This window comes from Mauremys mutica, chromosome 2, assembly GCF_020497125.1.
Source record: "Mauremys mutica isolate MM-2020 ecotype Southern chromosome 2, ASM2049712v1, whole genome shotgun sequence".
Lineage (NCBI taxonomy): Eukaryota > Metazoa > Chordata > Testudines > Geoemydidae > Mauremys > Mauremys mutica.
Window position 1 is genome coordinate 50273751 of NC_059073.1, and position 17952 is coordinate 50291702.

At 40.4% G+C, this 17952-nt stretch overlaps 1 protein-coding gene across 1 annotated transcript in view; it reads left to right on the forward strand.

The window, feature by feature from the left end:
* Positions 1 to 17952, forward strand: part of CNGB3 (cyclic nucleotide gated channel subunit beta 3) — a 57656-nt gene that overhangs the window by 29836 nt on the left and 9868 nt on the right. The window contains exons 10-14 of the mRNA XM_045003136.1: positions 7131 to 7272; positions 7973 to 8132; positions 8992 to 9089; positions 10424 to 10507; positions 11642 to 11760. Of these exons, the coding sequence (XP_044859071.1) occupies positions 7131 to 7272; positions 7973 to 8132; positions 8992 to 9089; positions 10424 to 10507; positions 11642 to 11760 (603 nt within the window). The remainder of the gene's footprint in view (positions 1 to 7130; positions 7273 to 7972; positions 8133 to 8991; positions 9090 to 10423; positions 10508 to 11641; positions 11761 to 17952) is intronic.

Here is a 17952-nt window from a genome sequence, read left to right on the forward strand (position 1 = left end):
GACTGATTAAAATGGAGTTCTCGCTCACAGTCAAGATAAGCCAAACAAAGTTTTGTAGTTAGTTAAAAAGACACCAGTCAGCATTTCAACTAATACTGGACACAGCACAATTTTTAGTGGTCTCACATTACACTGACCCAAAGCAAATGAGTTAGCACTAATTTAATGGCCTGAATGTTTTATGTACACTTCCTGGTATGTACATAAAACATTGTCACTTATGGGCAAGCTTCTAAGTGGTCAAATAAAGTCGGCACTCCTGGAGTTGGTTATTTCTTTGTTGGAATAGAAACAAGTAGACATGGACAAGAGTTTTCTTAGTCTAGTTAACGGACATGTACATTTCTGAAAAGGAATATTAAACAGTAAAAGCAAATGTCAACTTAAAGCTCACACATGTAGCACCACATTCAGACCACCGGCAAAACAATCCAAAGAGCTCTCTTTTCAAGTCCCAGCCTGCTGTCTGTCCCTCCAACTTGTGTTAAGACTTTGCAGTGTCTCCACTAACCTCTCCCCAAACCTATCAAAATCTTCGGGGTTGAGGCTTTCAGTCAAAGTCCTTGCTCACTGCCACAGACTAGGTGTCAGTCAAAATTTCCCTCCCCCGTAACCCTCACAATAGTGTCCACAACACAGCTCCACAAGAGGTAATCAAATCAAAAGTTGTGGTGATGAGCATAGCATAAGAACGTAGATAGATTACATCTAAGCTTTCCTGACATGAGAATATGGAACTATTTGCACCTATGACATTTGCCAAGTTAAGTGGCTTATGTACAGTCTCTAACCCAACATGCTAGTATGTTGCATGGGTCTCCAGTAACTTCTCCTAAGTACAACTGAGTGAATAATTGACAATAACTGTATTCAGTGTGTTTCACCTTTTCTTTTATTTCTTTTATTTGAAAATTATCCACAAAGAGATTGCAAAAGTCTCAAAATGTATTTTTTATTCAAAATTGTCATTGGTATTGAAATAGTGCGTGATGATCCTGATCAGGATGAGGGCCCCATCATGCCAAGCACTATAAAAACAACACATTCCCTGCCCCAAAGAGCTCAGTTCCTGGCCCTCAGATTAACTGAGCAAATATTACAATTGAAAGTACAGTTTTCTCTAATGTCTGCAACTAAATTATGGCACATCTTTAATTAACGTAGCTACATGAATTTTGAATTGTCTGTCTGACTGTGGGGCAGTCATAATCTTCTCAGTAGGCTTGGCTGGACAAGTTGAGGTGGGGGGTTGTCTAGTTGTAGCATGAGATAACAGAGAGCTAAGTCAAGTTAAAGGCTAATGTGACTGTAAATGTGAATGTCAATTCTGCACAACCATTTGTTCCAGGACACAAACTTTTGTTCCTGGTTGTGGTTCAACCTTGGGCTCGGTCTAGGCTAAACCATGACAAGGAACAAAGATTTGTGTTATGGAACAACAGTTTGTGGATGGTCTATGTTAGCATTTGCAATCAGGTTAGTTAGAGTGTTGTTTGGCACACAGCTTAGATTTTCCAGCCTATTAAGTCAAATGTGACCAGGTTTTTTTTCCTTCTTGTGGGTGTTGCCCTCATAGCTGCTTGTAGTAGGATAGTCCTGTTGCATTATTGCAACTCTTATGTCCTCTAGCTAGTTCAGCTTTGTCCTTCAGTCTGAGAACTTGACCTTCATGGGCATTCTGCTTTTTCCCTTTTTATTTAAATGTGTATATCACCCCTGTTTAGTGGCTGAGGTCAGCAAGCTATTGCTCAACAGACAATAAGCAACTTAAGGGAAAGAAGCTTCAGGATTGGAGACATTAAGGCCAGAACTTACCCACCACTTTACTATACTTGCTCTGTCTGGGTTGTATTTTTGGAGGACTCTAATATGGAAGACCTAAGTCTTCTTGAATGAAATGGATGCACAAATACCAGTTTAAAACTTGAAGACCATTTTCAGTTATGCTATCCTTCATACACATCAAAGTTTGACTATTTTAACCAAAGCCATGTGAACGATTTGTTGTAGTCTGAAACGAATTTTTATGAAAGAGAAATATTCCCATTTGAATAGAGTTATCTTGTTTGCATTGTTTATGAATGTTTTTATTTGTGTTCCTTATTTTAGGGAAAAATCTGATGGTTTGATTGCCTGAGGGCTAAACATACTGTCTATATTATGTAAAGGGAAAATCCCACTCTTGTCTCTACTTTGTTTTAAGATTAATTTTTCAGCTATCCAGTTTGCTGTATGGCAAGCAGTGATGATTTCAAGATTTAATTAGCTAGCAGGAAGCAGAGCTGCTAATACCATAGCATTTGGAATCTCTCTCTTCTGGCTCCTTGTTTTTACAATTTCTTCTTCTTTTTTCTTCTTTTTTTTCTTGGCAGAGTGACTTTATATTTCTGAACTCTTAGTTCAGATTAAAGGAAAAACAATAAACTGAATAAATGGGGAAAATATAAAACCTGCATCTGACATATAGTGAGCAGCATATGACTCATGCTGTAAAAAGTATCTGTGTGACCTGAGACTACAGAAGTCCTGTATGCACTGCACTAAACATATCACCAGTAATGAACAGATTTTTTTTTTTAAAACATACACTTGCTTTTCAGGTAGATACATACACAGTATTAGACCAACCCCTGAAGTTCCTCAGGCTGCTATCTGTATAGCACTCACACTGTATCATCTGTTTTCCAGACATCCTCAGAGACGTAGCCCAGAATCAGTGTTATAATCTCTATCATGCTGAAGTCACTGGGGCTACCACCAAAAGCCAATGCTACATCTTACTCACTCTGAATTTCCAAGGCCACTTGTTCAGAAGTAGCACTGTTTCCTTTATTACTTTTAAGTTCTTAAGGCTGTAGCTCAAGCCCAGCACAGTATTCTCAGTTATGTCCAGTGAATACAGGATAACCTACTCCTTATGGCGTTCCAAACGAGCTCGGAACGTGCTTTCACCCTAAAAGCTGTGATACTTGCAAAACAGAAACATAACCTTTCCTCGCCATTTACATTTACCTGATCACAGAACCATGGGAAACAGAGCTACTGTTGTGCAGATGTAACACCAACAGACCCCAGTCACCAGCATCAAACCGGGGATCTCTGGAGCTTAGTGCATGAGCTAAAAGCCAACTGGCTGTTAGCTAAGGCTGTAGAGCAGACTCATTTTATCTCTCTCTCTAAGTGGTTTCAGTGCCACTAGATGGGACAGAACACCACACCCAGAAGGTGTGTGGGTTACATATCTCCTCTAGCTGAGGAAGTGCATCCAGAGATTCAGAGACTTCCCAGTTGAAATCCTGGATGAGCCCCCATTTTAACACTGACAGACTCTGGTTGTTGGTGGGATTGAACCAGGGACCCCTGGAGCTTAGTGCATGAGCATCTACCGCATGAGCTAAAAGCCAACTGGCTGTTAGCTAAGGCTGTAGAGCAGATTCATTTTATCTCTCTCTCTAAGTGGTCTTGGTGCCACTAGATGTGGATTACACAGACTTTGCTGGAAGGATGCTGAATCTGTGGAACTCTGTGAACAATACAGGGGTTTAATCTAGATGTCCATGTTATAACTACAATATTGAGGAGGGGAGACAAGGGACCGGATTAGTTTCCAGTGTTAACAGATCTGCAGTGCATTTTCAGTGTCAGAATTATTAATGAAAAATGACAATTCTAGCTGTTAAAGTCTGCAAGTGGATAATTGTGGTAAAAGTGATAATTACTAAATCTCATTATAGTGAAGCCAGCGTAACATGACCACCCAAGGGATCAGCAAAAAATCAATTGCTTATCACAGATTGGCCTTTAACTAAAAGGTCAAATAAAAGCATATTGAAAACTTTAGGTATATCAAGTGGTTTAAAACAGGGAATTTCCTGTTGGAAGTAGCCCTTCATTCAGCTGTCACAGAATTTATATAAAACTGCCACTTCATAGGTCTAAAATTGAACGGTCATCTATACACTGTATTAATGGCATTACCCCTCTAAGGATATATGTGATAAGAGTAAATTAAAACTTAGGTCGCAATCTGGACTCAAGGCAGACAGAAAGGATATGCACTGGAGTATCTATTTTCAGGATTGAGACCTCAAGTTATTTGTATTGCCTATTAAGTTTCTTTCTAAATTTAATAAAATGTTGTTAAATCTAAAAAAGTGTGTAAAATGCAATCATACGTAAAATTGAAGAGTTTATTGTACAGTTAGGGAAAATGAACAACTCTAATAATCTGAAAAGGATCTAAAATTTGATTGTCAAGACACTCAGAATGCTCTATTATAAATATTAATTAGTGATTTGACTAGAGATGAAAAGTATTTTTGAAAGACTCAATTACCTTTTTTAAAAATACCTTAGCTCATAAAAGCAAGGAACACTATCACTTTCACTAAAACGATAAACTGGTTTAAAAAACTAATTAATCCCCTTTTAGTATTAGGATGATGTAGTGCTATTTGCAGTGCCATCTTTCAAATGTAATTTAAAACAGAGTTAATGTTCTGCTGTGATTCTTAAAGATCCCAATGCACTTTTGGCAAAAGTGAGGGAGTTGGCACTGGTGTTTTAGCTAATTTCTAATCTCAGGCCAGGTCTATACTTCAAACTTTTGCTGACATAGCTATGTCAGCCAGGCTGTGATGAGGTGCAATTTATCACTGACATAATACTAGCAAAACTGCACTTTTGCTGGTTGTGACCGAACACACCCCTGTATTCACACCCTACCACTATTGTAATAATCTTTGTGCAAAATATGCCTTGTGAGATATCATTTGAGAACAAATAACTCATGGGTCTTCCTTAATAGAAAAGAATCAAAAAATACCTTATCAATCTCTGGAGAGAATTTTCTCAGTAAAAGCAATATCAGCAAACAGGAATAAAGCATTTCCTTTAGCAAACACACAATTCATAAGACTATATTAATTAGTAGAAACTACTCCAGGAGAACTTGGAGACATGACTGTCCTCTGTTAGATCCAAAAACAGTTCTCACCCAGACAAAGGCTTCCCTCCACAGAGATTTGAAAAAATCTTATCTCTGATTGGTCCTCTGGTCAGGTGGTCACCAGGTACTACATGTTAACCCTTTACAGGTAAAACAGACCTTAACCCTTAACTATCTGTTTATGACAGTCTATAATATGGTTAAATGTGTGTAGCCACATTATATATAATGATTAGAACATAAACTGAAATTATGACTGAAATGTGTTTATCAGACAAGTCAGGGGAGGGCTAAACCTGTTTCTCAAAGACAAAAGACAAGCTGACACCTCTAGCCAGGTGTCATCAAAGTTGATTGACTGGTCAAGTGGCCATTCTTTGGCAACAAAGTGGGGCAGGAACAGATTGCGCTGCATTTTAGCAAATGACAACATGGAACTTTTCACCACAAGACTCCTTGTCTCCATTCTCACAAAGGAAGGAACTTTATCTAAGGGTAACCTCAGAAAAATACATTTCAAAGGGAGATAGAACTATAAAAGTGAGGGGCAAAAACTCCCCCATTTCTCTTTCTTTCTCTCTCTCTCTCACCTAAGAAGACAAAGGAACCAGCCCTTTGAATTCGGTGGCACATGTTGACTTGAGAATTTGGTCAGCAATGTTGCAGAGAACATGTGGTAAGGATTTTAGCTTGAACCAAGTCAAGTTGTAACTACTAGAAAGTGTTTTATCTTCAGTTTACCTTTAACTATTTCTGACTTTAATACCTTATACCTACTCACTTAAAATCCCTCTTTGTAGTTATATAAACCTGTTTTATTTTTAAATCAAAACTAATCCAGTGTTGTGTTTAAACTGAACTGTTTGGGTACTCCAGCTGAAATAGCAAACTGTTGAATATTGACCCCTTACAGGGGCAATGGGCCTTTAATATCAGAACTGCCCAGAAGAGGGCTGGACAGTGCAGAACATATGTTTTGTAGAAAATTCAGGACTGGGAGTGTGTTGGGGCCACCCTGCAAGTGGTAACCGAGGCTGGTGGAAGCCAGAGGGTGACTGGAGTGCTGCTAGAAGGCTACAGCAATACACAGATCCTCAGGGGCTGACTTGCATACTGTTTGGCTGTTTGTGAGAGGTCCAAGGTGCAACGCAGTTGGTGACACAGCTCCAGGGCCACCTGGCAGGGGGGGCAAGTGGGGCAATTTGCTCCAGGCCACGGGTCCCGCAGGGGCCCCGCGAGCCCTGGTCCGGCAGTGGTCCGGGTCTTCGGCGGCATTTCGGCAGTGGGGGCCCTTCAGTGCTGCCAAAGACGCGGAAGCGACTGAAGGGCCCCCCGCTGCCAAAAATGCCCCACAAGCCCTGGCCTGGTGGTGGTCCAGATCTTCGGCAGCATTTCAGCAGCGGTGGGACCTTCAGTCACTCCAGGTCTTCGGGGGCAATTTGGTGGCGGGGGGGGGGCCTTCAGTGCTGCTGAAGACATGGAGCGACTGAAGAGCCCCCCACCGCCGAAATGCCACTGAAGACCCATACCGCCGCTGCCTCCCCGCGTTGCCCCAGGTCCCCTGAATCCTCTGGGCAGCCCTGCACAGCTCTCCAGTGGTCTGGATTGCACATCGGAATGTGACACTGATATAACTTATTTCACTCAGAGGGAGGAAAGCTAAAATAAACCGGGCCAGCAAAAGTGCAGTTTTGCTGGTATAAGCTGCACCCACAGAAGGGGTGCTTTGCCAGTTTAGTTTACCAGTGTAATTATACATGCAAAGTGCTGCTAGTGTAGACCTGACTTCAATCTATTTAGCAAGGTTTTAATCGTGCCCTTATCACCATGGTATTTACATCAAGGATAACTGCATTCTGCCTGCCTAAAATCCTCCCTGGCAGTTTCAAGTAGCTATTGTCCTAAACTGTCAGAGAATTACTGGGCACTGGTAAGTAGCTGCTGTATTTTCTGTGTGCACCTAATTTGGGGCTTTATTGGTCTGCTCCCATTATTAAGGGCTTGCAGGACTGGGCAATCATTTGTGAAGCCTTAGAGAGCTTTTAATCTGAAAGGCGTCACAGGGCTTGTTTCTGGAAGGTGCTGAACCCCCTGGACTTAAGACAGCAAAACACATGCATAACTTTAAATATGTGAATAGTCCCATTGAAGTCAATAAAACATTTGCTGTGTGTATCCCCAGGTATCTGAGGTGTTACTACTGGGCAGTGCGCACTTTAATTACCATTGGTGGCCTTGCTGAACCGCAAACCCTCTTTGAGATAATCTTTCAGCTACTGAATTTTTTCACGGGTGTCTTTGTGTTCTCCAGCTTAATTGGTCAGGTAAACAAATGAATTAATCGCTAGATTTACAGTTGTGTAAATTACTGCCGTGTAAAGACAATGTACTCTTTATGGTCCCATTCATATACATAATACAGAAAACTTTGAAGCAGAAGATCAAAAAAGTTCAAGGACTCTTTTGAGTCTCCACTGTATATTTTTTCTGACATATGTATTTATCTATGGTTGTAGTTCCATGTATGGCCCTTTGTAATTTACAGTAGACCCCAATTTTCGAGGCCATAGCTTCAATCCTGCAGTTGGACCTGTCTGGTGGAACTCTACAGGGAGGCCTGCCCATATGGCTCAGATTACAGTATCGGAGCTCAGAAATTTATGCAACTGGCTTATGTGAAATGCCTTGGTCCATGCTGGTCCTGGAAGAGTAATCTCTGTTAGGTCACCCAGCACTGCTACACTATAATTTTAATATCAGATTTTGGATTTATCTTTAGACATTAATGAATTGCACTTGCTGTTAAACTTCTAACATGGCTATGTTAAGTTGTCAATGTCAATGTCCCTCTACAAAAAAAAAAGGTAAAAACACAACTATTTAATGCAACTTAGTTTAAATCCATTCATTACCACTAACACATATTGACAAAGCAAAGTGTTTGTGTTTGCAGAATGACTAATCACTTAAAAACTGAGACTGTTACCACTGAAAAGTGTTCGTAGTAATAACTGATATTTGCAGATGCGGGATGTAATTGGAGCAGCTACAGCAGGACAGAATTACTACCGTGCCAGCATGGATAACACTGTCTCTTACATGAACACCTATACAATTCCAAAAGTAGTTCAGAATCGTGTTCGAAGGTGGTACGAATACACATGGGACTCTCAAGGAATGCTGGGTAAGATGACTCTCAAACTATACCATATCTGCTCACACACTGATTCACAGCAGAAATGTTCTGTTTAGATCCAAGGAATTGGATTGGTCCTGCTTTGAGCAGGGGGTTGGACTAGATGACCTCCTGAGGTCCCTTCCAACCCTGATATTCTATGATTCTATGAATACATGGATCTCATTTGATCTCTTCTGAATGGTCTAGGGGTGGGTGAGAGAGACACACACTAGTTAACTAGCGCCAAAAAAGCCAACCCAGCGTGCTGTTTTGTAGGGCCTTCAGAAACACAAATATTATTAAGAGAAAAACCCGTACTGGTGTTGGTGGATTTAAGTGTTTTCTAAGAGGTTTTGAATTATTACATATTGTACTTTCATGCAGCAAAAGTGTAGTGTCTAAAGACGGATCACTAACCTGAACTTCTAGCAGCTCAGCAAGTCTTCATTTATGGTAGTCTTCATATGCAGTTCCAAGGCTACCTTGAATATTTGGAAATAAAGTTACACCCAGGATTAGCACCTGTTGTAATACAATACCTACAGTTTGGGAATTCTCCTTTCTATATATAAAATATCTGGAATCTAAAAATAACCAAGGGGTTTTCACATGTTTAGCCATCTGTAATATGTTCTGCTTAGAGTTCTGAAGAAGTGGTTTAATTGCACAATTTGTTAGTCTGAAAGAATATTCCTCTGTTCGATCTCATGTATGTTAGATTTAACTCTATTAGGATATTCTTCTGTACAAGGGAAAGGTTCATTTTGATTTTTTAAAAATTCTCTTGCTGCTGCTCCTTTTCCTTCTTCCTTTGCATTTCCACTTTGTAATTAGGAATTTTGGGGTCTTTTTTTCTCTCTTGCAGATGAATCAGAATTACTGGAGCAGATGCCAACCAAAATGCAGTTAGCCATTGCAATTGATGTGAACTTTGCCATTGTCAATAAAGTTGACTTATTCAAAGCAAGTAGTTTTAAAGGAGAATGGAGCAACATGTTGTTTTGTGAGCTATACAATCTAGTTTTGCACATGTTGCAGTATTTAGGACCTTTTTTTCATTAGTTATATTAAAGGCAAAATAAGGTCAAGAGGTTGCCAAGTGAATGGAAGCTCATGGTTGGATTGAGCCAAGTGCCTGTTTCTTCATCCAATGCAGAAGCTGAAAAAGTTTGAGTGATACTGTGTTGTTATTTTAGTGCAGTTACACTGGCATTATCCGCCAGATTCAGAGGTGGCAAATGGTGGTGTAGTCTCCATGTCAGTTTGGGGGTATAAGTAAGCCAAGGGGGCAGAAGGATGAGGTATCAGGAAAAATAACCTTCTCTAGGATATGTCATTTGCCCACTTGTACCCAGAGGTGAGAGGTCACAGTGAGAGGTCACAGTTCTTACCTGTTCTAGGTATAGGTAAATAACTGGATATTGCTGTTTGATAACTGTGTGCAAATGGACTTTCTAATGATTATTAATATAAGTAGTTATAGTTGTCTCAGGGACATATGTGATAAATGATCGTTAAGGTTGGGTCTTTGCTATGGGATTAATAAAAATGTTATACTTTGCCAAGGCGAAGAATGCACAAGTCATTTTACTTAAAAAATAATAAGGAAAAGTCACGACACACAATAGTTTTAGTCTTAATTCATTCGTCATGGGAAATTATGAGACGTTAAATAGATCAGGCCAGATCCTTTGCTGGTACAAATCTCTGTAGCTGATGTCAGAATATTCCTGTAGCTTCTGAAGACCCTAGAACACTAGAGGTTTGTACCAATAGGGGAATCTGACCCAGTGCTTCCCTCTCACCCATAAACATTGTTTAAAGCCACTCAGTAACATCGTACTCATTGTTTGAAATCTATTGTATCGGACAAGGAGCTATGTTTGCTTAAAAACAACCATATGGTGGCGCCTTTTTATACCACCTGAGCAATAATGCACCAGAGAATCTGGCCCACAGCTTTAACCATAGTATTGAACGCATTTAATTAGACCAGCACAAGAGTCACATACATAGACAAACATCTCACAGTTAGAAAGACTATTCTTTCAAAAAACAGAGAATTAGAGGTTGAGGCACTCAGATAATAAGGGCCTTAAAGGTACCCAAAGAGTTCCTCCAGCATTCTCTCTACCCTCCAGAAATTGACCTTTATGATGCTTTAAATCCACACTCAGTACCTGAAGCATTAGCTCAATACACTCCTGTATTGCTATCTCTTGCTTCCTAGTATAAACCTCTTGGTAATCATTTCAAGTACTGCACAAGTATAGCAAAATTCTAATTATTTTTAACAGGGGTGTGATATTCAAATGATTTACGACATGCTGTTGAGACTGAAATCCATTGTGTATTTACCTGGTGACTTTGTCTGCAAAAAGGTGAGCTTGACTATTTGTTTTTCAAATGTAAAAATAATGAACATACTAGCACAAAAGTTCAGCTATAGGTCAAGGGTATACTTTAAAGAAAATTAATCCTGGGGGAATTACATATCTTAAAAATAATTATGTTATACTGAGTAATAATAATAATGTGCTCTCAGGTTTCAAGCTAGAACAAGACAATATGGATTTTATTACTTATATTATCAAACATAAAATGTTGGTAGCCTGGAAAACGGCTTTGTATAAATACAAGTTATCTGTTGACACACATCATTAAGTTTGAATATTTAAAATGTATATAGCGAGTTGCAGAAGTTAGAAGTTCAAAACCTTTGCACGTATGCACACGCAAACAGACTACAGATCTTCATCTGAGATGTTGCAAGTGCTCAAATTATACGTTGCATGTGTTTTACCAGTTGTGATTATTTAGCACTTATATGGCAGTAGTGCTCTGAAACTCCAGTTAGACTCAGGCCCCATTGTGCTAGGTGCTGTACATACCCATAGGAAGACACAGTCCTTGCCCCAAAGAACTTACAATTTAAGCTCCAGATGCTGCAAAGATGTAAAGTCATGATTAACTCTCTGCATTGTGTGCAGCCCTGTTGATTCAGCGTCTGTGGAGAGACCTTAAGGGGGCGGGGCTGGGCACATGCCTGTGTGTGAACCTGCAAGAGATACTCACTCTCTCCCCATGGTGTTGGGATGTCCCCAGCTTGGAGGGGTAGGGCTGTGTGAGGCAGGCTCTGTTGCTAAGGCAGAACAGTAACAACTAAGCAGGCAGGCTGCTAATGTTCCCATTGTCAGTGAATTGTTACGATTCTTAGTCAATTCCCGCAGGAGCCTAAAAAACGTGTAAAAGTTTTAAGGCTCCTTTACATTGCCAGAGTGGTATAAAGGACTCTTATTGTGACAGTAAGGGAATCCTCAGCTAGGAAGATCTATGTGCTTTCTGGCTTTTTTTCCTGTGCCAGGGTGGCACAGTAGGGTTAGATTACAGCTCAGGATCTATTTTACTTACCCATTTAAAAAAAATGCAGGACAATAACTGCATCTGACAAACAGGGTCTGTTAAGAGGCATTTGTCAGACTATTCCACTCAAAGTGTGATGTTTCTGCATCCAGGGAGAGATTGGCAGAGAGATGTACATCATCAAGCAGGGAGAAGTTCAAGTTCTTGGAGGCCCAGATGGCACAAAAGTCCTGGTTACCCTGAGAGCAGGAGCTGTATTTGGAGAGATAAGGTAATCCAGTAACTGTTTATAATGTTGTTTTATAGAGCTGCTCAAATACTCAACAACAACAAAAATCAACCAACAAATAATTCTATGAAATTTGCCATCTTTCAACAAGTACTGCATCTGATTAATAGTATTTTTCTCCATTTGGCTTTTTCATGTAACAAAGCACACTAGGTGCCCTTTGGGGCTGGAAGGAGGCAACGCCCCCAAAAGAATGGCTGACTTAATGAGCGAGCCACAATATGAAACACGTTTACAATCAATGGGTTAGGACAGTCCAAGAGAAGATACCTAGTAAGGGGATGAAGATGTACAAAATTAAATTTAATCTCAACATCAGGGGGAAATTCCCTAGCACTGAGATCTCTGAGCCTGTGGAACAGTGACTAATGTGTAATGAGCATTTTCAAATTAGACTGGGTAAAGTATTTAGGAATATACTAAGGGAATTCTCCTCCTGAGTTTAGATGGTTTAACACATCTTCCAGCTCCAGTTTCTACATTTCGGTGTGACCACATTTGTTTTATTGCTTGCACAATGTCACTAGGCATGTTTAGGCAGCAGATATTGAAAATCAATTATCCTTTTTACTAGAGAAAAAAAGCTACAATGAAAAACTATTTAGGGGCCTAAACATGGATTTAAAAGCTAGGCACTCAGGTTTGAAAATATAAGCAGTATTTATTTAAGGGTATGTATCTACTTAACAGTAAAGTATACCAGAAAATATTTTTCTGAATGGTCCTTTTAGAAGGGATAATTCTTTTAAGATTCCAATGTACAATATCCTTATTTTCTAATTAGTTGCAATGCAAATATCTATCAACTCTTCTATGTCACATTTACTCTTTGGCCAAGCCCAAGACTGGCTGTACCTCCTGTTGAGGTCTGCATGAAGAGTAGTAACAGAATATAGGAGCTGCTGCATGTGATAAAATGGAATCTTGATTTCTTCCAGCTGCCACCCTGTTATTGTTAATCCTCTTGCCGGAAACTTTAATCTGCTTTTGAAAATTGGTAAACAGCTCTATGCCAAGTTTAAATTTATCCTCTACTTAATTTATCTCTTGTGGTAGTGGAAACATGCCAATTTAGTTAATGATGTGCATACAGTACTTGCCAATGCTCAGATCTGCAAATAGCAAACACCTGATTGAAAGTTTCCCATAGATACAGGGCCCTCTTTTATATAAATGGAAAATAAACCTATACCAGCTGTTTGAGAGGATGTCTATTTTTTCAACTGAGTCTTCTTTGTGACAATATAAGATGTGAGCAAAGCCGAAAATCAAAATGCTCCATTATGAGAGAGTGTGTGTGCGTGTGGAGAGAGATGGGAAGTGTGACGGGTTAGATCACAGAAACTCCTTGGGAGCTGCCTCCTGATGTGCCAAGACTACTTCTATCCCTGCCTTCCCTGCCAGCTCAGGACCCCAGCACCCTGTCTTGGAGCAGACGGAAGTGTCTGGCTCAGCAACAGAGACCCAGGGTCTGAATTACTTGCCCCAAAGCTGCAGGTTTTTTACCTGAAAGCAGCTAACAGAAGTGTTCCTGTCTTTAACACTCAGATGCCCAACTCCCAATGGGGTCTAAACCCAAATAAAGCTTATGCAGGGTAAACTCAAAAATTGTTCGCCCTCTATTACACTGATGGAGAGATATGCACAGTTGTTTGCTCCCCCAGGTATTAATACATACTCTGAGTTAATTAATAAGTAAAAAGTGATTTTATTAAATACAGAAAGTAGGATTTAAGTGGTTCCAAGTAGTAACAGACAGAACAAGGTAAGTCACCAAGCAAAATAAAATAAAATGTGCAAATCTATGTCTAATCAAACTGAATACAGATAATCTCACCCTTCAGTAAGCTTTTTCCTCAGACTGGACACCTTCCAGGCCTGGGCACAATTCTTTCCCCTGGTACAGCTCTTGTTCCAGCTCAGATGGTAGCTAGGGGATTCTTCATGACGGCTCCTTTTCTCTTTGTTCTGTTCCACCCCTTTATATATATCTTTTGCATAAGGCGGGAATCCTTTGTCTCTCTCTGGGTTCCCACCTCCTCCTCCTCAATGGAAAGACACCAGGTTAAAGATGGATTCCAGTTCAGGTGACATGATGACATGTCACTGCAAGACTTCATTGCCCACTTGCCAGCACACACACGTATACAGGAAGACTTACAGGTAAAACAGCCGTCTGCAGTCAATTGTCCTGGTTAATGGGAGTCATCAAGATTCCAAACCACCATTAATGGCCCACACTACGCATAATTACAATAGGCCCTCAGAGTTATATTTCATATTTCTAGTTTCAAATACAAGAGTGGTACATTTATACAAATAGGATAATCATACTCAGTAGATTATAAGCTTTGTAATGATTATAAGCTTTGTAATAACCTTACAAGAGACCTTTTGCGTGAAGCATATTCCAGTTACATTATATTCACTCATTAGCATATTTTTATAAAACCATGTAGACTGCAACGTTACAGGAAGCTGTCATTTTTCAGAAACACTTGGGTACCAAAAAAACAAATAAACAAAACTAGACACACAGTCTAGAAAAATGTGTTCAGGAATGGACATCACTCTTGCTTCTACTGCAGAATTTTTCTTCAGCTGGAAAAATCTAAAATGTCATAGAGCAATAACATCTTCACTCACCTGCCACCAGCTTTTGGATCAGCCAATTAGACACCAGATGAATAGTAATTCATTCCTATACAAGAAATAATTGTTAAGAGTTAAGGAAACCTCTAGACCTATCTAGTCCTGCTGTAACTCAGTGGAGTTACACCAGGGAAGTATTTGGCCAGATAAATTTGTCTACTAGGTTGGGGCACTTTTCCAACTTTTGAACCAATAAAGATGTCTTGAGCAAGCAGATGTTTCCACTTGAGGCACACACAATGACCAAGGTCATTTTCCCAGCAAATATTTACTCTTCCTGAAATGATCGTTTATGGTAGATGAAATCCCCATCACTATACTCCTGGAGACAGCATACGATCCTTAGAGGAATATGAATACAGGCACGAGGTACTCCGGACTTAAACAGCAGGCAGTGGGTGGGCCTGAGAAGGAGGAAATACTCAGCAGCTGGCAGATGTTCCTAAATTTGGAGGAAAGCAAACAGCTGAATCACTCAGTGCATCACTGGGGAATCATCATCATCATCCGTGTGGCAGCGTGTTAGAAATAATGGGTTTATATAGGGCCCTCTGTCAAGGTGCTCTGAGTGTTTTACAGCAGGAAAAATAAAATACCTTCCTTAATGGAGCCGATCAACTGAAATGCTGTTATTGCATAGCTGTTGTGTTTACCTCTTTGTCTGGCTATTCACAACACTCTTGTCACCATGGTATCAGAGTGCCTTGCTCACCTTGTGATCTCTGCCTCAGGACTTGTTTGCAAAAACATATCAACCCTTCCCCTTCTTGTTAACTTGTTTAATAGAATGGTATGCAAGATACCTGCAGTTTATTCATATTTTTGTTCAAATTGCATATAAATTAGCTTTTAAAAAAATCTCTCACTGGGAAGAAAAAATAGTTACTGGAGGAAACCAAACATTTCAGTTCATTTTGAGGCACTAGAAATGTTTAAAATGTGTCCATGTTTTTGCTGAACTGTACCACAGAGCCCAATTTAAGTCTCGTGTTCAAGTTGGTCCTTTTACTGCCTGTTTTATTTGTAAGAAAACTAAGGACAGAGACTGGAAGCTGTCTTCAATTTAATGTTTCACTACAATGGCAATATAACTTTTGGGGGTGGCTGGCAGAAACTTTTAGAGGTACAAATGGGAAATAGGCACCAATGCCCATTGTCTTTCAAGAGGAGTTAGGTGCATAATTGTCCTTTGTCTCCAAAATTTTCCCCCTTCATGATAATGGTGTTAAAATCCACAATGTGCTACGTACTTCCCATACATAGAAAGACAGACCCTTCCCCAAAGAACTTCCCATCTAAAAAGTGGTGGTGGGGGGGGAGATGAGCAAATATACCATGATTTTTTTAAACTAGAAATTAGTATCCTCAATTGCCCTGTACCTTGCTGATATTAGGTGGGTAATATCTCATAGGTCATCATCATCATGTTCCTATTACACCTTTGGCATTTAGGGCAGTGACAGAGCTCCTGCACTCCTGTCTGTTTCTGGCAAGTCTTTCAATGGCTCCCCAGGCAAATTGTATGGGATGAAGACAGTTTGGAAATGTCATACTTTCTCATTCCCTAGCATTCTGCACTATAAATTAGTGTTGAAAGTATGCAGCTCCGTATTTTGATGATTTATCAGAGCTGCATACTTTTAACACTACTTTCTCATAGGTGCATAGGCGCCGACTTCCTCTCCTTCCCGTGGGTACTTGGCCCTGCCCCTGCCCCACCTCTTCCCACCCCTTCCCTGCCCCCTTTCAAATCCCTTCCCCAAATCCCTGCCCCAGCCTCGCCTCTTCCCCACCTCCTCCCCTGAGTGTGCCACGTTCCTGCTCCCCCCCCCCTTCCCAGAGCGTGCTAATGCTGCTAAACAGCTGTTTGGCAGCGGCTAAGCAGGAAACGCTGGGAGGTAGGCGGAAGAGCAGGGGCGCAGCGTGCTCAGGGTGGGGGAAGAGGTGGGGTGGGGCAGAGCACACACAAATTTCTCCCCATGGGTGCACCAGCCCCAGAGCACCCACAGTGTTGGTGCTAATGCATAGGTGTCACCAGAAAAATCAGTTGATGTGGGATTTAGAGGAGGAGAAGGTAGTAGTGGCCTTACAGATTACTTCAGTGGGAGAAGAGCAGCATAGAAATAAGTAGACACATTTGTAGGGTAGGTGAAATAATTAGACAAAATTATTCCAATAAATCCTAGTCCTTTCTCTGCTTTTAAATAGAAATTAGGAATAATGTATTTAAATGTAAATGAAAACTGTGATGCAATATAAAAAGTAATCTAATCTAAAGACAGTCTAAGCATTACAGGCTAAATCCTGCACAGAACAATAGCAGAAGCAAATTAAGGAGTCCAGGCAAATGTGTTCCTGCAATAGTGGGAGCCTTGTTGCACAGCCATCCAGTTACTCCGTCGGAGAAGCGGGGGGTTTTCCAAGAAGGGAGAGCATAGCTAAGGACCTCATTATCACAAGGAAGATCATGTATTAAGCTGTATCAGCTCACACACCCATTTACTGCCTATGCTCTCTCCATTTCTTATCCTGTGCATGTCAGTAAGGGAGTGGGTGGGCAGCAGAGTTAGTCAAAAAACTCTCCAGTGGACCAGTTTTCCATCAGAAAATATTGCTTTAACAAAACCAAAAAGTGTTGCTGGAATAGATCAATTACATTGAAATTTTCAATGAAAAAAATATCTAAATGTTTCATTTCACCTTTATTGTTTTGGCTTTTATATTATTTATAACATAAAACCCAAAATGTTTCAACCTTAACAAAACGTTTTGATATGGTCAGAATGAAATATTTCATTGCACCACACATTCTGAGATTGATTGTTGACCAAATTCAGGACTATCTCAAATCTTGGCACATCTCATGGGATGGAAATTCTGTTTTTCAACCAGCTTCAGCATGCAGGGTGCTAGCGGACTTCCTGCTCAGTGTTAAGAACTAGGCCTCCCCCCTTTTTTGGGCCCCTCTATGTGCACTTGTGCTAGAGTACAACTATGCTGCTGGGCAACACAACAGCAGTTTCAGGCTCAATCTGATATCTTATTCCCAGGAAGGGTAACACTGTATGACGGTCTATGATAAGAGGCAAATTGAGAAATGGGGAGGCACGAGGATGGCAATTTGATGCTTCTAAACCCTTATAAAAATTGCTACATATCCAAAATACAGCATCTCACATTAATGATAAATTACATCATTTTGGGGTGATTACTGTGGAAGAGCAGATTTTCTTTGTAAGGAAAGTAAAGCAGAAAAGATAAGGTTCCCCATTCGGGAGCACTGGAAGTTAGATCATCTAAAGCTGTGTAAGGCAAGTTGCATCATTTAAAAAAGCTCAGTTAACCCAACACTACGATAACTCTTAGTCCACTAGCTAAAAGGGGCCCCGTCATGCCCTCTGTGCTCCCATCCCTAAGCAAAGCTGAATTTGTCTGAGCAAGGACTGTCTAACCAAGTCACATATACTTACCAGTATTTATAAAACTCGCTGCACATCAGGGTCTGGTTTCCCATGCTTGCTA